The sequence below is a fragment of the Ranitomeya variabilis genome, chromosome 1, assembly GCF_051348905.1.
Source record: "Ranitomeya variabilis isolate aRanVar5 chromosome 1, aRanVar5.hap1, whole genome shotgun sequence".
Taxonomy (NCBI): domain Eukaryota; kingdom Metazoa; phylum Chordata; class Amphibia; order Anura; family Dendrobatidae; genus Ranitomeya; species Ranitomeya variabilis.
In genome coordinates, this window is record NC_135232.1 from 406,058,916 (window position 1) to 406,076,048 (window position 17,133).

Consider the following 17,133-nt stretch of genomic DNA (forward strand, 5'->3'; position numbering starts at 1 on the left):
TAGAACGCTATATACAGAAATACTGTGGTATTGCTTTATATAGTAGATCAGATGATTGCAGGTTCAAGTTCCCTAAAGGAACTAGCAAATAAAGGAAAAAGTAAAGAAAAAAGTTTTTAAAATTATATGAAAACTCAAAGCTCCTCCCTTTTCCCCAGTTAATAAAGAAATATAAAAATAAAATTTAAAATATTTGACATCAACAAGTCTGATCTATGAAAATATAAAATTAATTAACCCAATCTGCAAAAATGGTAGAGAGATAAATAATCAAAATGCCAGAATTGCGGATTTTATGGTTGCTTTTATGCCACCAAAAGCTTCATTAAGAAGTAATCAAAGCATCATATCTATCACAAAATAGTATGAATAAGTAAATCAGGTCAGCACACAAAAAAAACAAGCCCTCACACAGCTCCAATGACCGACAAATACAATATGTTACGGGTTTTGGAAAATTTCTTTTCAAGCTAATTATTTTTATTTTTACTTAAATTAAAAAAAAATTCAAGTTTTGCTATCACCGTAACCATGCTGACCTGGCCACTCATATTTCTAGGCAATGTTTACTGCAGAATAAATGGCAAAAAAAGAAAACTTAAGAAATAATTATGGAATTACATTTTTTTTCTGCATTCATTCATTCCAAAGTACAACTAGTCCCGCAATAAAAATAATCTTTCATATGGCTTTGTTAGTGGTAAAGTAAGACACTGCTCTAAGAAGGGGAGGCAAAAATGAAGCCCAAAAAAAATTACTCAGCCCTTAAGGGTGTACAAAAAAAACTTCATTAATGGATTGCTGTGACTGATGCCATCATCAGCTAATCATCACCCATAAACTCCTATTTAACCCCTTAATATACCCCATGACAGATATATCCGTCATGGGCTTGTTAGGGACGATAGAGCAGAAGCAGGGCCCCCTCCACACAGGTAGACGCCGGCAAAAATGTATTTCTAATGTACAGTTAAACATGTAAGGGAGAATTGCCTTCTGTAGTTCTGCAGCTATGTGCTCGGTATATTGTACATGTCTGTTTTTCACCTATTGGCATTTTGCTAAATTAATAAATATGAATAGTGATTATTCAGAGTGGCAAGGTGGTAAGGCATTGTATATACTAGTAATTATGATGTAAGATTTGTTACGGTTAGGACTTGGATGTTCTTTCAGAAACACCTGCTATATTTTTTATGAACATGGCACGTCACATTCTCGTTTCAGGTTTGTTGAGCAGCATTGAATAACTACCATCTTACTGACCAAAAGTTACATTTTAAACTTCTATACATACTTTTTTTTCCCTGAAAGCAGTTTTTTTTCCTCAGGACTTAAAGTAAATTAAAAAGTGTTCCTATCAGTATGTAATCTTTCACATAACCTTTGTACTATACATGAAATTATTATTTTTCTCTACAGCTTGAATGAATCACATCCCCATATAAAATGTCCCACAAGCTGTATATAGTAAGTTGTGCTGCGAATCAGTGCTGGTTACAGTACACATGTAAATTACTCAATCATTAGGAACAGTACCAGTTACATTAAAAGGAACCTGTCTAGTCTTCCATGCCTTCCAACCCAGCACCATTCACCTATGTGTGATTAAACTCCCTGCCTAACCAGCCCTGGAAAGCATTTATAATGTTCCTGTTTCCTATGCTAATGAGGGCTTTGACTAGTCCATGAGACGTTAGTTGCCCCAGACTAGTCAGCCCTTATTAGTCTTTGTAAGGCTAGGCTTGTAAGTAGTGATGAGCGAGTGTACTCGTTACTTGGGTTTTCCCGAGCACGCTCAGGTGACCTCCGAGTATTTGTTAGTGTTCGGAGATTGTTTTCATCGCCTCAGCTGAATAATTTACAGCTGTTAGCCAGGCTGAGTACATGTGGGGGTTGCCTGGTTGCTAGGGAATCCTCACATGTAATCAAGCAAGGTAGTAGCTGTAAATCATTCAGCTGCAGCAATGAAAACTTAATCTCCGAACACTAACAAGTGCTCGGGAAAACCCGAGCAACGAGTACACTCGCTCATCACTACTTGTAAGTCTAGTCTTAGAAAAAAAAAATGGCATAAAAGTGTAATCCCAGGTTACAATATTTCTAGCCTACACTTTTATACATGCCAACCCCCATTTTCCACCCATCGACTTCTTTACTAAGGGCAGGTTTAAGAAGCTCATGTGCACTCTCCTCTGTTAAGGCTAAGTTTACGGCATTTTTTAATCAAAATTTTCCGCTGCGTTTTACAGTACCAGCAAAGTCTGAGATTTCAGAAAAAGTCCATACCTTAGATGTGAGGAGGTCAATGTTAGAGTATATATCCATGACCAGTCAGTGGAGAAAGGACCAGTCCCTATTTGTAGCCTTTCAGGGTTGCAGAAAGACCTATGGGGGTATCATAGTACCATTACCAGATGGATCAGGGAGGCCATTAGTTTATCTTGCGCAATGAGTGGTTCTCCGGTTCATGAAGGCATCAAGGCTCATTCCACCAGAACTTTGGCTACTTCCTGCGCCGAAAAGGCAGAGGTATCAATTAATCAGATCTGTAAGGCTGCTACCTGGCCCTCACCATCTACTTTCTTTAAGCACTACAGACTGAATCTGTCCTCCTTTGCTGACTTCACCTTTGATAGAAGGGTACTTCAAGCAGTGGTCCCTCCCTAAGGTGTTTCAATTCTTACAAAAATCAGGTGTGCTATCATGTGTAAAGGGAAAACACCAAGGTTACTTACTGGTAGCTCTTTTTTCCGGAAATCATGACAACACAAGTATGTTCCCCCCGTCTCACCTTTTGGGTATGCACTATACTATACTATAGTTTGGGTGTTTTTTATAATGTGGTTTTGGTTATGTGTGTAAATTAACCGGAGGTCCTCTCAAGCTCTGTAACCCAACTGAAGCGGGGGAGAGGTACCACCCTTTTATTTCAGTAGGTTTCCTGTCTTAGCTGGGGGTGATCCTTCTCTCAGGTGTGATGTCATGGGTTCCAGAAAAAACGGCTACCGGTAAGAAACATTGGTGTTTTCTGCAGCTTATTTCCTGCCAAGAGATCAGGTTTTGCTGCAGAAAAAAGGCTGAAAATCGCTTAGTTTTAACTTACCATAAGAGTATGATGTTTTTATAAAAAATAATTAGATGTAAAAATCAGCCTTTTTTTGTCACCTTGCCAGCAATATGTGACCTTCATTGTTATACCCACTTTTATACGGACTTGTTTGTAGTTGCTGTACAAAAATATATCTTCATGCACAGAACATTCCTTTATACTATGACATTACTATAAGTTCAGGTCAACGTTGACTCTTTATTATTTGTTGGTTTGCTTCAGAGAAACAAAACAACCAAGAAGAATCTAAATATTGGACAGACTGTAATTGCGAAACACAGAAATACAAGATATTACAGCTGCAAGGTTGCAGAAATTACCTCTCAGACCTTCTACGAGGTAGAGTTCGATGATGGATCTATCAGTAAGGACACATTCCCTGAAGATATTGTTGTAAGTAGAGCATTTATTTAAAAAAAAAAATGCTCGATTGGTACAATTTCTGTTATTGTATGCTAAGATTATTATTAACTCGTAACTTTTAATATACTGTTAAGTCATCACATATACAGTGGGTACAGAAAGTGTTCAGACTCCTTTACATTTTTCACTCTTTGTTACATTGCAGCCATTTGGCAAATTCTAAAAAGGTAATTTTTTCTCATTAATGTACACCGCACCCCATCTTGACTGAAAAAAACAGAAATGTTTGAAATTTTTGCAAATTTCTTAGAGAAAAAAAAAATCCAATCTATACATGTTTGGTGTCTACGAACTCGTATTGACCTGGAGAATCATAGTGGCAGGTCAGTTTTTTAGCATTTGGTGAACATGGTAAAAAAAAAAAAGTTGTGGAATTCCACTTTTTTTGCAATTTCACCGCACTTGTAATTTTTTCCTGTTTTCAAGTACACGAAAAGGTAAAACCAATGGTGGTGTTCAAAAGTACAACTCGTCCCGCAAAAAACAAGCCCACACATGGTCATATTGATGGAGAAATAAAAAAATTATCACTGTGATCCTGTCACAGTGATCAAAATAAAAAAAGGTAAATAAAAACCCCTTTTATCACCCCCTTAGGGAAAAATAATAATAAAAAAAATATATATATATTTATTTCCATTATTCTGTTAGGGTTAGAGTTGGGCTAAAGTGAGGGTTAGGGCATTAGTGAAGGGTAGGGTTAGGGGTAGGGGTGTGTTGGGGTTAAGATTGGAGTTAGAATTGGGGGGTTTCCACTGTTTAGGTACATCAGGGGGTCTTCAAACGCGACATGGCGCCACCATTGATTCCAGCCAATTTTGTGTTCAAAAACTCAAACGGTGCTCCCTCCCTTCTGAGCCCTGCCATGCACCCACACAGTTGTTTACCCCCACATATGGGGTATCCGCATACTCAGGACAAATTGCACAACAACTTTGGGTGTTTGCTTTCTCCTATTACCCTTGGGAAAGTTAAAAATTTGGGGCGAAAAGATGAATTTTGTGGAAAAAAAATTATTTTTTTACTTTCACGGCTCTACATTATAAACTTCTGAAAAGCCCTTGGGGGTTCAAAGTTCTCACTATTTAGGCACATCGGGGCTCTCCAAACATGACATGGCGTCTGATCTCCATTCTAACCAATTCTGCATTGAAAAAGTCAAACAGCGCCTCTTCCCTTCCAAACTCTGCCTTGCGCCCAAACAGTGGTTTATCCCCACATATCAGGTATCTGCGTTCTCAGGAGAAATTGGACAGCAACTTCTGTGGTTCATTTTCTCTTTTTACACTTGTGAAAATAAAAAAATTAATTGGTTCAGAACTAAAATATTTGTGAAAAAAATTAAATGTTAATTTTTTCCTTCCACATTGCTTTAGTTCCTGTGAAGCACATAAAGGGTTAATACATTTCTTGAATGTTGTTTTGAGCACATTGAGGGTTGCCGTTTTTAGAATGGTGTCACTTTTGGGTATTTTCTGTCATGTCCACCCCTCAAAGTGACTTCAAATGAGATGTGGTCCCTAAAAAAGTCAAATTTTAACCGTTATAACGTTCTAACAAAAAAAAATTGTGCTGATGTAAAGTAGACATGAGGGAAAGTATTTTGTGTGACATCTCTCTGATTTAAAGGAAAGGTGCCGCATTTTATTTTTTGTATTAAAAATGATTGTTTATATAAACAATTATTTTTAATACAAATTTACATTTTTTAACTTTAACATTTTTTTTATTATTAATTTTTTTTTCAGCCACTGGGCGCCGCCATTTTGCTTTGCAGGAGTGTAAGTGAAGCTGCACGTCACTTACACTCTGCATTTACGGCAGCCCAGGGCATAGAGATCTGCGGTCGGGAGCCGACTCTATACCTACCATTATAAGCTGCTCCCTGCTCTGGTCTGGCCACGCCCCCTAAGCCGTCCACAGCACGGCAGAGGCAGGAGACCAGCGCCATCTTCCTGGAGCTCACACTGCAGCTCTGAGCTCTAGGCCAGCTTCCCAGGATGATCGCAGGAGCCCTGCAGTCATAGGAGGAGGAGGAGACCATGGACGGGAGGGAGAAGCACTCAGCAGGCAGCCGTGAGTATCAGTGGGGAGGGGGAGAGGGAATCTTATCCTCTCCTTTGTGGTGCTGACTCTGAGCAATTATCTCCTCCCATGTATGTTACTGAGCTGTGTATCTACTCCTCTCCTGTGTGATACTGTCTGCTTAGCCATGCATCTAATCATCTCCTGTGTGATACTAACTGAGCTGTGTACCTAATCCTCTACTGTGTGCTGAGCCATGCATCTAATCCTATACTGTGTGATACTATGCTGAGCCATGCATCTAATCCTATACTGTGTGATACTATGCTGAGCCATGCATCTAATCCTATACTGTGATACTATGCTGAGCCGTGTATCTAATCCTATACTGTGTGATACTATGCTGAGCCATGCATCTAATCCTATACTGTGTGATACTATGCTGAGCCATGCATCTAATCCTATACTGTGTGATACTATGCTGAGCCGTGCATCTAATCCTATCCTGTATGATACTGTCTGCTGCGCCGTGTATCTAATCCTCTCCTGTGTGATACTATGTTGAGCCGTGCATCTAATCCTATACTGTGTGCTGAGCCATGCATCTAATCCTATCCTGTGTGATACTATGTTGAGCCGTGTATCTAATCCTATCCTGTATGATACTGTTTGCTGAGCCGTGTATCTAATCCTGTCCTGTGTGATACTGACTGCTGAGCTGTGTATCTAATCCTCTCCTGTGTGATACTGTGCTGAGCCGTGTATCTAATCCTATACTGTGTGATACTGTATGCTGACCTGTGTATCTAATCCTATACTGTGCTGACCTGTGTATCTAATCCTCCTGTGGAATACTGACTGCTGAGCCGTGTATCTAATCTGCTCCTGTGTTATACTGACTGCTGAGCTGTGTATCTAATCCTCTCCTGTGTGATACTCTCTGCTGAGCCGTGTATCTTATCCTATCCTGTGTGATACTATGCTGAGCCGTGTATCTAATCCTATCCTGTATGATACTGGCTGCTGAGCCGTGTATCTAATCCTATCCTGTGTGATACTGTCTGGTGAACAGTGTATCTAATCCTCTCCTATGCATTCCTTTCCCCCCTGCATGTCTTTCCCCATTGCACACACAACTCTATGCGTGCGATAACAGGAGCTGCAGGGGTCATGCTGTATTATGGCATTATGTGAGATCTATATGACGGTATTATGTGATCTGTATGGTGGTATTATGCTTGATCAGAATTGTGAGAATTATATGGTGGTATTGTGTGTGAACTATATGGCGGTATTATGTGAGATCTATATGGCGGCATTGTGAGAAGTATGTGGCGGTATTGTGTGATCTATATGGCGGTATGCGAGAACACTGGTGGTATGTGTGATCTATATGGTGGTATTATGTGAACTGTATGACAGTATTGTGTGATCTATTTGATAGTATTGTGTGTGATCTATATGGCGGTATTATGTGTGATCTATATGGCGGTATTATGTGAGAACACTATGGCAGTATTATCTTCAGAAAGCGGACCCATTCTATGGTGGTTCTGGCTGAGCACCTGCACGCGGGTCTGGGGTAATAGAGGGGGCAGCATGACCTCCAGTTAGGTGCAGTCAGGGTTGGTGAGGCAGCTTTAGAGAGGGGTCTCATTTTTATCGTTACTATATGGCTACATTTCCCCCCAGCGTCACCCCAGACTGCGCCTGTCGTCTCACTTTCACACATCGCCAAGACAGGATCTGAGGAGCCCGACGTACCGACGCATGCTGTGAAAGAAATGCCGACGTGGGCAGCGGAAGCAGTCTTACAACGCTTCCGCTGCCCCATTGCAAGGTCCGGGCAGGAGGGGGCGGAGTTTCGGCCGTGCATGCGCGGTCGAAAATGGTGGGACTCGACAAACAAAAAGAGTTACATGTAACGTTTTTCTGTGGCGGCGGTCGCACAACGGTTGCGACGTGTGGCAATACATCGCAATGCGTCGGTAATGTTAGTCTATGGGGAAAAAACGCATCCTGCAGACAACTTTGCAGGATGCGTTTTTTCTCCTAAACGACGCATTGCGACGTATTGCAAACAACGCTAGTGTGAAAGTAGCCTAAGGCTGCCTTCACACTATCAGTATTTGGTCAGTATTTTACCTCAGTATTTGTAAGCCAAAACCAGGAGTGGGTGATAAATGCAGCAGTGGTGCATATGTTTCTATTATACTTCTCTAAGTGTTCCACTCCTGGTTTTGGCTTACAGATACTGAGGTAAAATAGTGACCAAATACTGCTAGTGTGACGGCAGCCTTACTCTGCAGTCACCAACAAAATGGCTGCTCACTGGATTCCTGAATATCATCCTCTCATCCCTTAGCAGACACCCAGAAGGGAAGGAGAGGAGTGACATCACACACACGTCAGCAGACTCCGCCCATAATTACTGCAGTGCTGTAATGTGAGCTAGTTGTACACTAGGTTTTTCTGAAATTTCAGCAGCTGCTCCCCCTAGTGTTTAAAAGTGGAAATTCCAAAACTTTTCAAATTATTTTTCATATTTTACTAAATTATAAACAAATGATAATATTTTTTAAGAAAATGTAAACATTAATTCTTTACATTTTTACAATTGCTGTAAAAAAAATTTTTTTGATGGCACCTTCCCTTTAAGGGCATAAAAATTCAATTTAGAAAATTGCCAAATTTTCGCACATTTCCGTTTTTCATAAATAAACGCAAGTCATATCGAAGAAATTTTACCGCTAACATGAAGTACAATATGTCACGAAAAAACATTCTCAGAATCAGTGGGATCCGTTTAAGCGTTCCAGAGTTATAACCACATAAAGTGACAGTGGTCAGAATTATAAAAATTGGCCTGGTCATCAAGTACCAAATTGGCTCTGTCACTAAGGGGTGAAATAAATAAATATATATATATATATATATATATATATATATATATATATATATATATATATATATATATATATATATATATAATATATTTTCTGAATGTTTATACAGTTGATCAACATTAGGAATCAGGAAGGAAAAAACAAATTTCCCTTCTCCTTTCCCATCCCTTGGTTCACCCCTTCACCTCCGAGCCTGTTTTCAACTTCCTGACCAGGCCAAATGTTTTAGTTCTGACAAATTTATTTATTACCTTCAATTTATTACCTCAGCATCATTTTAGGACAGAGGGAATAACTCTGGAATGCCTCAATATATTACAATGATAGTGATATTGTTTTTTTTGTGACACATTATACCTCATATTAGGGATAAATTTGTTAGGACGTTAGAAGAGTGGAAGACAGAAAATAACCCAAAAAAAAAGTGACACCATTTTAAAATTTTAATAAGTGCTCAAAACCACATTCAAGGAGTTTAATAACCCTTCAGGTGCCTCACAAGAATTAAAGCTATAGGGTACAAAAAAATAACTTTTAAATTTTTCTTGCAAAAATGTTGCTCTAGCCTCAAATGTGTAATTTTCTCAAGGGTAACAGGAGAAAACAGACCATACAATTTGTTGAGACATTTTTCCTGAGTACACAGATACCCCATATTTGGTGGAAAAATAGTGTTTGGGCTCATGGCAGGGCTCGGAAGGGAAAGAGCACCATTTGAGCGCAAAATTGGTTAAAATAGATAGGGGACGCTATGTTGTTTGAAGAGCCCTTAATGTGCCTAAACAGTGAAACAACCCCCCACAAGTGACTCCGTTTTTGAACCTCTCAAGGAAGGTATCTAGAGGTGTGGTGGGCACCTTGTACCCACAAGTGCTTCACAGAATTTTTTTTTTTTTGTAACGTTGAGCCGTGAAAATGACAATTATGCTCTCTTAAAAGGACAGACAATGCTGGATTATAGACCAGAGAGAGTCCGGAGTGTCTCCTTCTTCCTCATTATAAGGGAATCTGCTGCTGGGGTGTTCTGTGTGAATCACGTATTTCAGAGATTTACACGAAAACCTCTATGTACAGGTGCTTCTCATAAAATTAGAATATCATCAAAAAGTTAATTTATTTCAGTTCTTCAATACAAAAACTGAAACTGCTATATTATATAGTCATTACAAACAGAGTGATCTGTTTCAAGTGTTTATTTCTGTTAATGTTGATGATTATGCCTACATCCAATGAAAACCCAAAAGTCATTATCTCAGTAAATTTAGAATACTTTATACCACCAGCTTGAAAAATTATTTTAAAATATGAAATGTTGGCCTCCTGAAATGTATGTTCAGTAAATGCACTCAATATTCAGTCGAGGGTCCTTTTGCATCAATTACTGCATCAATGCGGCATGGCATGGAGGCGATCAGCCTGTGGCACTGCTGAGGTGTTATGGAAGCCCAGGTTGCTTTGATAGCAGCCTTCAGCTTGTCTGCATTGTTGGGTCTGGTATCTCTCATCTTCCTCTTGACAATTCCACATAGATTTTCTATTATGTTAAGGTCAGGTGAGTTTGCTGGGCAATCAAGCACAGTGATACTGTCGTTTTTAAACCAAGTATTGGTACTTTTGGCAGTGTGGGCAAGTGCCAAGTCCTGCTGGAAAATGAAATTTCTATCTCCAAAAAGCTTGTCTGCAGAGGGAAGCATGAAGTGCCCTAAAATTTCCTGGTAGATGGCTGCGCTGACTTTGGTATTGATAAAACATACTGGACCTACACCAGCAGATGACATGGCTCCCCAAACCATCACTGATTGTGGAGACTTCACACTAGAAGCAGCATGGATTGTGTACCTCTCCACTCTTTCTCCAGACCTTGATTTCCAAATGAAATGCAAAATTTACTTTCCTTGTGGAGTGTGTCAATGACTGCCTACTGGACATCTGTCAATTCAGCAGTCTTCCCCATGATTGTGGAGCCTACTGAAACAGACTAAGGGACCTTTTTAAAGGCTAAGGAAGTCTTTGCAGGTGTTTTTGTTAATTTTTCTAATTTACCGAGATGACTTTTGGGTTTTCATTGTCTGTAAGCCGTAACCATCAACATTAACAGGAAGAACCACTTGAAATAGATCACTCTGTTTGTAATGACTATATATTGTGAGTTTCACTTTTTGTGTTGAAAAACTGAAATAAATTAGCTTTTTGATGATATTCTAATTTTGTGAGAAGTACCTATAAATGCTCAGCGTAGAGTGCAAGATAAATGTGAACTATGGGAGGCAGAATAAACAAATCAACAGGAGGTCAAGAATTGGTTTTATGTATTTTTTACGTCGTTCCTTGTGCAGTATAAGTTATTAGATGGCTTTAATCTTCATGTCAGTGCAATTACAATAATTGTTTTATATATTCTTTTGCAAAGAAAAGTTTTTGTATCACCATGTTTTGAGAACTGTAATTTTTCTATTTCTGCATGTTAGTGCTTGTTTTTTGTGGGATGAGTTGAAGTTTTTAATTGTTCTCATTTTTTAGTACATAACATTTTTTGATCACATTCTATTTTAATTTTTGGGAGGTAGAATTAACAAAAAACAGCAATTCAGGCATTTCTCTTCAGGATTTTTTGTAATGCCGTTCACTGTGTGGTAAAATTGATGACTGCTTTATTCATCATCAGTACGATTGATTACAACGATATAACATTTATATAATTTTTTTTTATGCTGCTTTTAGAGAAACTGTTTAATATATTAAAAAAATAGCTTTTGCATTACCATATTCTGAGAGCTTTTGTCTTTTTCTGCTAACAGCTGAGTGGTGGCTTGTTTTTTGCGGGACAAGATGGCAATTTCAGCTATACCATTTTTATTTACATTTGACTTTTTGATTGCGTTTTACTACACTTTTTTTCGGTGGTATGATGGAAATGCATTTTTTTTTTACCACATTTTAAATCTGTTTTACGGTGTTCACTGAAGGTGTTAAATAGTGTCAGTTTTATTGATCGGGTTGTTCTGGACATGGCGATATCAAATGTGTACTTTTTAAATTTTTGTTTTTACATAGATATAAGTATTTATTGGTATATTATTTTAATTTATTTATTTTGTAAAAAAAAAAAAAAAAAATCGGGGGGGTTAATCCCCTTTGGGAGTTTAGATTCTATTACTTCGATCACTGGTATAATACATTACAATGCACATATATTACATTGGTTAGTGTTACACTGACAAAATGCCTTTCAGACCATCTCTTGTCACGGTCTAACAGGCCACCATAGGTGACAGATTAAGAGGTCATGATCTGTCATCAGTCGTGCCCTCGTTATCACGTCGCAAGGTTGCCAATCAGGTAGGAAAGGGAGCACCCTCCCTCTCCTAACCTTCTAAATGCTGCTGTGACGACACAGCATTTCTTAATTATGCCAGATGTAACTCCAGTAGGTCCAGAATCATAAACTGTTGTCTGAAGTATTCACTCTTTTTGTAGGACAAATATTTACCTCCAATACTATCTCCTACAGTTTGTTATCTTTGCAAAACAATAATACATGATCACTGAAAAATGATGTTTGCTGATATGTTGATTAAATACATTGTTCATGCCAGTCAGTTTGTTGGCATTCAAAACAGAGGAAAAACCTAATGCAAATAGACTACATAATCGATCAGTGCAGTTAACCTCATACAACCTGTGTATGAATCATGCTCCGAAGCCGCTGTTGATGTTGTATACAGCCAGCACCTACATCTATTAGATCTAACACTAATATCATTGCTGTTTAACTGCTTAAAAGTGCTCTACAAGAATGTAATAAAATGGCCCTGTCACGTAATTCAAACGGCAACTTGTCATAGTCACGTGTCTGCATGAGTTGCAGTCTGTAGGAACACAATTCCCTAGACCTGTGTTACAATTGTCAGAAGACCAGTATTATATGCACAAAAACCGGAGTTGTCAGAAAAGTTTGTGACATGAGAAGGACTAACTGTTCTCTTCTGCAGACTAAACACAGTGGGATGAGGCTGGAGAAAAATATCCCTTGTGCTCAGTCAGCCTAGGAGAAGATTTACTCTTGTTACACATTTCTCTGTCACCTCCGGTACGATTGCTTGCTATGCTGGCCCTCTGGCAGCTGAGACACCGGTTTCAAGAGCTGTGTTTCTTCAAACTGCAGCCCATCCTGATGTGACTAGGATTGTTAGCCTTTTGAATTATGTGACGGTGACCATTTTATTACTTTCTTGGAGAATCCCTTTAAACAGAAAGCGAACATCATCTTCTAAGTGATTCTGTCATGGGACGGTGTGCGTTAGTCAACCATCAGCTCTTCTGGGATAGTCGCTGGGTGCATTGGGTTCCCATGACAGCTTTAGCCCACTGAAAGCCTGCAATACCACCATCTTTGTAGGCCTACAAAACTCCACTAAAACTATGGCAGAAGTAATTTTGAAGGATGATGGCATTTTTGAATGTGTCGTAGTTTGAGGCCGGATGTTTCTAGTTGAGAAACATTTGGGTGGAGATACTCTTTAGGGTCAGAAGAAGTTATTACGTATTGATTACGTCTTGATAATAACCATTGTTAGGCAATCAGTGCCGTCATGCATTAGCCACTCTGTCACCCCTTCTTCTGAGCCTACCCCATAACACATCTGTTGTCCAATCTGTCATGCTTATCATGTTGCTGTTATTATTCTAATCAATCTAACACAGCATTTTCTTTTTAGGTTTAACATAAAATATATGTTTGTGTTATGTAAGTACATATAGTCTCTTCCCAGGTCAAGTTGTTCACAAATGGTAATTTTCAATGATAATGGACAAGTGGCATATATTTCCAAAATCTGAATGAAACACGCTAATAAAAGATAAATCTAATCTTCATGTATTCTCTAGGAAATGTTCCTCTGGGTCTAAACATTAACAGAAAAAACATACCTTTTTGTAGCACGGGCCTATACATCATCACCTTTCAGAACTGTTTACCGCTAATTTTTTTTAACAAATGTGACTTGTCTGAGAGAACAGTGGGAATTTCACCGTGAAAACATTGCCTCAAAACAATGCATAAAACTGAGTTCTTTCAACTATAATAAAACGAATGACAAGCTGGTAGTAATGACCGATTACACTGTGCAAGTCGAGGTGGAAATTTTAGCCTTCAGTTCATTTATTTTTAAACACTATTTAATGAAACGCTAAATGCAGCGTCATTTGTATGTATTGTTCTCCCTGGTCTGAAACTTTTTATTTTATTAAATGGAAGCATGTCTGACAATTTGCTTTGTACATTCACCCTTCAGGCAGATAAGAGCTGAAGCAGGTTCTGCAGCACAACAGCATACATTGTTCTCTTGACAGATCCTGTATAATTTGCTTTGTTCCATTTACATTTGAGTTAAATACATGCTTACCTTTAAGGCAGCAACAATGAACAGGCCCTTATTTTTTTTTTTTTCTTTGCACAAAATAATGTTCTCATCCATTTTACTTTGTATAACAAAACAATAAGCAAATCCATGAATATGTTCTCATTTCTAATATACACTTCTGCTTTTATTAATGAATAAACGCAAATTCATCTTTGAGATACTCTACTGTCCATGAGAATCAATGGTATTTTCATCATTGTTACCTCTGTGCTTATACTGTGTTTTATCATCATTCATTCACTCTATTTACTTCGTATAAACTTTAAACCATAACTGAAGTGATTTAAAAAAATATTTAGAATTGAGTCCTCAGTGGTTGATACCTTTTAATGGCTAACTGAAAAGATGGTAACAAATTGCAAGCTTTCGAGACTACATAAGTCTATTCATCAGGCAAAGACTAAAACAAATTCTGAAGAATCACATATTTATGCACAACATAGTATAGAGAAAAAAAAAAAAAGGGGAAAAAAACCATGGATAAGCTAGGTGACATGAAGCAGAAAAACCATGGGTGATAAACAGTTACGTCCATAAATATTGGGACAATTCTTAGATAAGGATTGTTTTATTGTCCTGTGATTAGGGTCTGGTTCTGTTGTGATGACCCCACACGGTCTGATGGGCAAGTTCCATAGTTAATGTAAAAAGACATAAATCCGTGTGACACATTCATTTCTGCAGTTAGTGTCAAAGGTCGTCATCCGTTTATATTCACAGACTCTCCTGTCTTTCTGCGATTTGAAGTTACCTTTAAGTACAAGTAATTTCATGTCCATAATGTTATGATTTGGGAGACCGAAATGTATTGCCACAGGTAGATCCATTATTTTTTCTCTTACTGTATGGCGGTGAGCGTTCATCCTTGTTCTCAGTTTCTGCCCTGTCTCCCCCACATACAGACCCCCAGTTGGACATTTAATACAAATAATTAGGTACACCACATTAGAAGTGACGCAGCTGAAAGTACCTGGTATCTTGTAGTCCTGATGTGAATTGGGGATCTTTATCTTGTCCGTGGTCATTATAAATGGACAGGTTTTACATTTTTTCTGATTGCAGGGAAAGGTTCCTGCAGCTGTGGGAGAAGACAGGGAGCTCTTGACAATGATGCTTCTTAGATTTGGGGGCTGCCTAAAACACAGTAGTGGGGGGTCTGGAAAAATGGATTGTAAGCTGGCATCTTTTTGCAGTAAAGGTTGTAATTTCCGTGCAGCTCCCCTTAGCGCCTCCAGATTTGGATTGTAGGTGACCACTAGAGGCACCCGGTTATTTTCTTCTTTAGTTTTGTAATGTAGCAGGTGATTCCTTGATATTCTGGTGGCTCTTGTAATCTGATTTTCAATTGTTCTTGGATGGTAGCCCTGATTCAAAAAGGTCTTTCTGAGGCGACCAAGGTGTTCATCCCTGTCCATTGGGTTGGAACATATACGATTGTATCTGATTGCTTGGCTGTAGACAATAGAGTTTTTAATGTGTTTTGGATGGAAACTGTCCCATTTAAGGTATGTTGGACGGTCGATTGGCTTCTGATACAGGGATGTCTCTATTTTATTGTTCTGCAGCTTAATGATGGTGTCCAAAAAGTTAATTTCAGTGCAGGAGTAGTTGAGTGTCAAGTTGATGGTAGGATGAAATTGATTAAACTGTTCATGGAACGACTTTAGCTGTGGCTCAGACTCCGTCCAGATGATTAAAATGTCATCAATGTAGCGGTAGTACGCCAGAGGCCTGGTGGGACATGAGGACAAAAAGTCGCTTTCAAGCTTGGCCATGAAAAGATTTGCATACTGTGGGGCCATTTTACTTCCCATTGCTGTGCCAGTCTCCTGTAGATAGATCTTCTTGTCAAATTCAAAGTAATTGTGGGTGAGGATGAATTTTATAAGTTTCACCACAGAATTTGCATCAGTCCCTGTGTTTTCCAGGAAGAATTTTGCAGGCATTTAATCCATCCTGATGTGGGATATTGGAGTACAAAGATTCCACATCCATGGTGACCAGGATGGTTCCTTCTGGTAGAGGACCTATTGCTGATAGTTTATTCAATAGGTCAGTTGTGTCCTGAATGAAGCTGGGTGTATCTTTTACCAGGGGTTTAAGAATACCTTCTACCCATCCAGATACCTGCTCAGTAAGGGTGCCCACACATGAAATAATTGGTCTTCCTGGATTTCCAGATTTGTGGATTTTGGGAAGCATGTAGAATGTCCCTGTTCTTGGACTTTCTGGTATCAGGTCATTGGCTATTATGGATACGTCGGGCAGACAAGATACCAAGTGATTTAAGAATTTATGTAGAACTTATCAACTTAAGGGAGAGCTGCAATTATTTGTAATAATGTTTTGTCCAATATTATTTTTTCATATGCACGTCCAATATGTGATCAAACAAGTACAAATTTTAAATTGTACTTTGTTGCTATTTTTTGTACAACTTGGAAGTTATGCAAACATTTTGCAACATTTGGTGTTTTCTTGCCAGTCCTAGCCAACGTCACCAAAATCGGTGGAACATAGACGAGAGAAGGCAAGGCTAAGCATGCCCATCTAATTCATTGTACTCTGTCCGTGACTGAAGAATATTTCTGGCTGCAGTGCATGCCATTTAAGAACTGCACCCAATTAATGAATTAGGTGCATCATGCTCCAGCAAGCCCTTTCATTAAGACTGGTATGTGCAATTCTTCTGTGTGGGACCATGACCTTGATTGCATGTTGGAAATATGGCTAAGTCAAGAAAGTGGGCAAATAACTTTTAGAGAACATGTCATTGCCTTGCACAAAGGATACAAAAAGATAGGAAAGGCATTGAGTGGTGTTAGAGATACATTTGGAGCATAGTTCACAAGCTAAAGGTAAAAGGAACACTTGCTACACTACCGGAATGCCGCAGAAAAGGAAGTTATTACAGGCTGTCACCTGATTCCGAAGAAAACTGGTTGGATAAACCTTTGAGTGAGTAAGAGCATACTATATGCTGAAGGTCTCTATACCCAAACTCCAACAAACATACCTTTTCTTACCCAAGCGTACAAAATATGCTCAAAACCCAATAAATAAGCCGAATAAGTTTTTTGATTCTATTGTGTGGAGCAATGGAAAAAAACTGTAACTTTATGAACCTATTTTGAAGAAGGAAGTGCACCCTGCCTACAGTGAAGTATGGCAATGGCTCGGTAATGCTCTGCATTTGCTTTGCTTCTTCAGACACTGGTAACCTGTAATGTCTGGATGGAAGAAT

At 38.7% G+C, this 17,133-nt stretch overlaps 1 protein-coding gene across 2 annotated transcripts in view; it reads left to right on the forward strand.

Moving 5' to 3' along the window:
* KDM4C (lysine demethylase 4C) overlaps positions 1-17,133 on the forward strand; it is a 595,853-nt gene that overhangs the window by 548,840 nt on the left and 29,880 nt on the right. For both annotated transcript variants that reach the window (XM_077249185.1, XM_077249186.1), the window contains one exon: positions 3,335-3,505. In XM_077249185.1, coding sequence (XP_077105300.1) covers positions 3,335-3,505 — 171 coding nt within the window. The remainder of the gene's footprint in view (positions 1-3,334; positions 3,506-17,133) is intronic.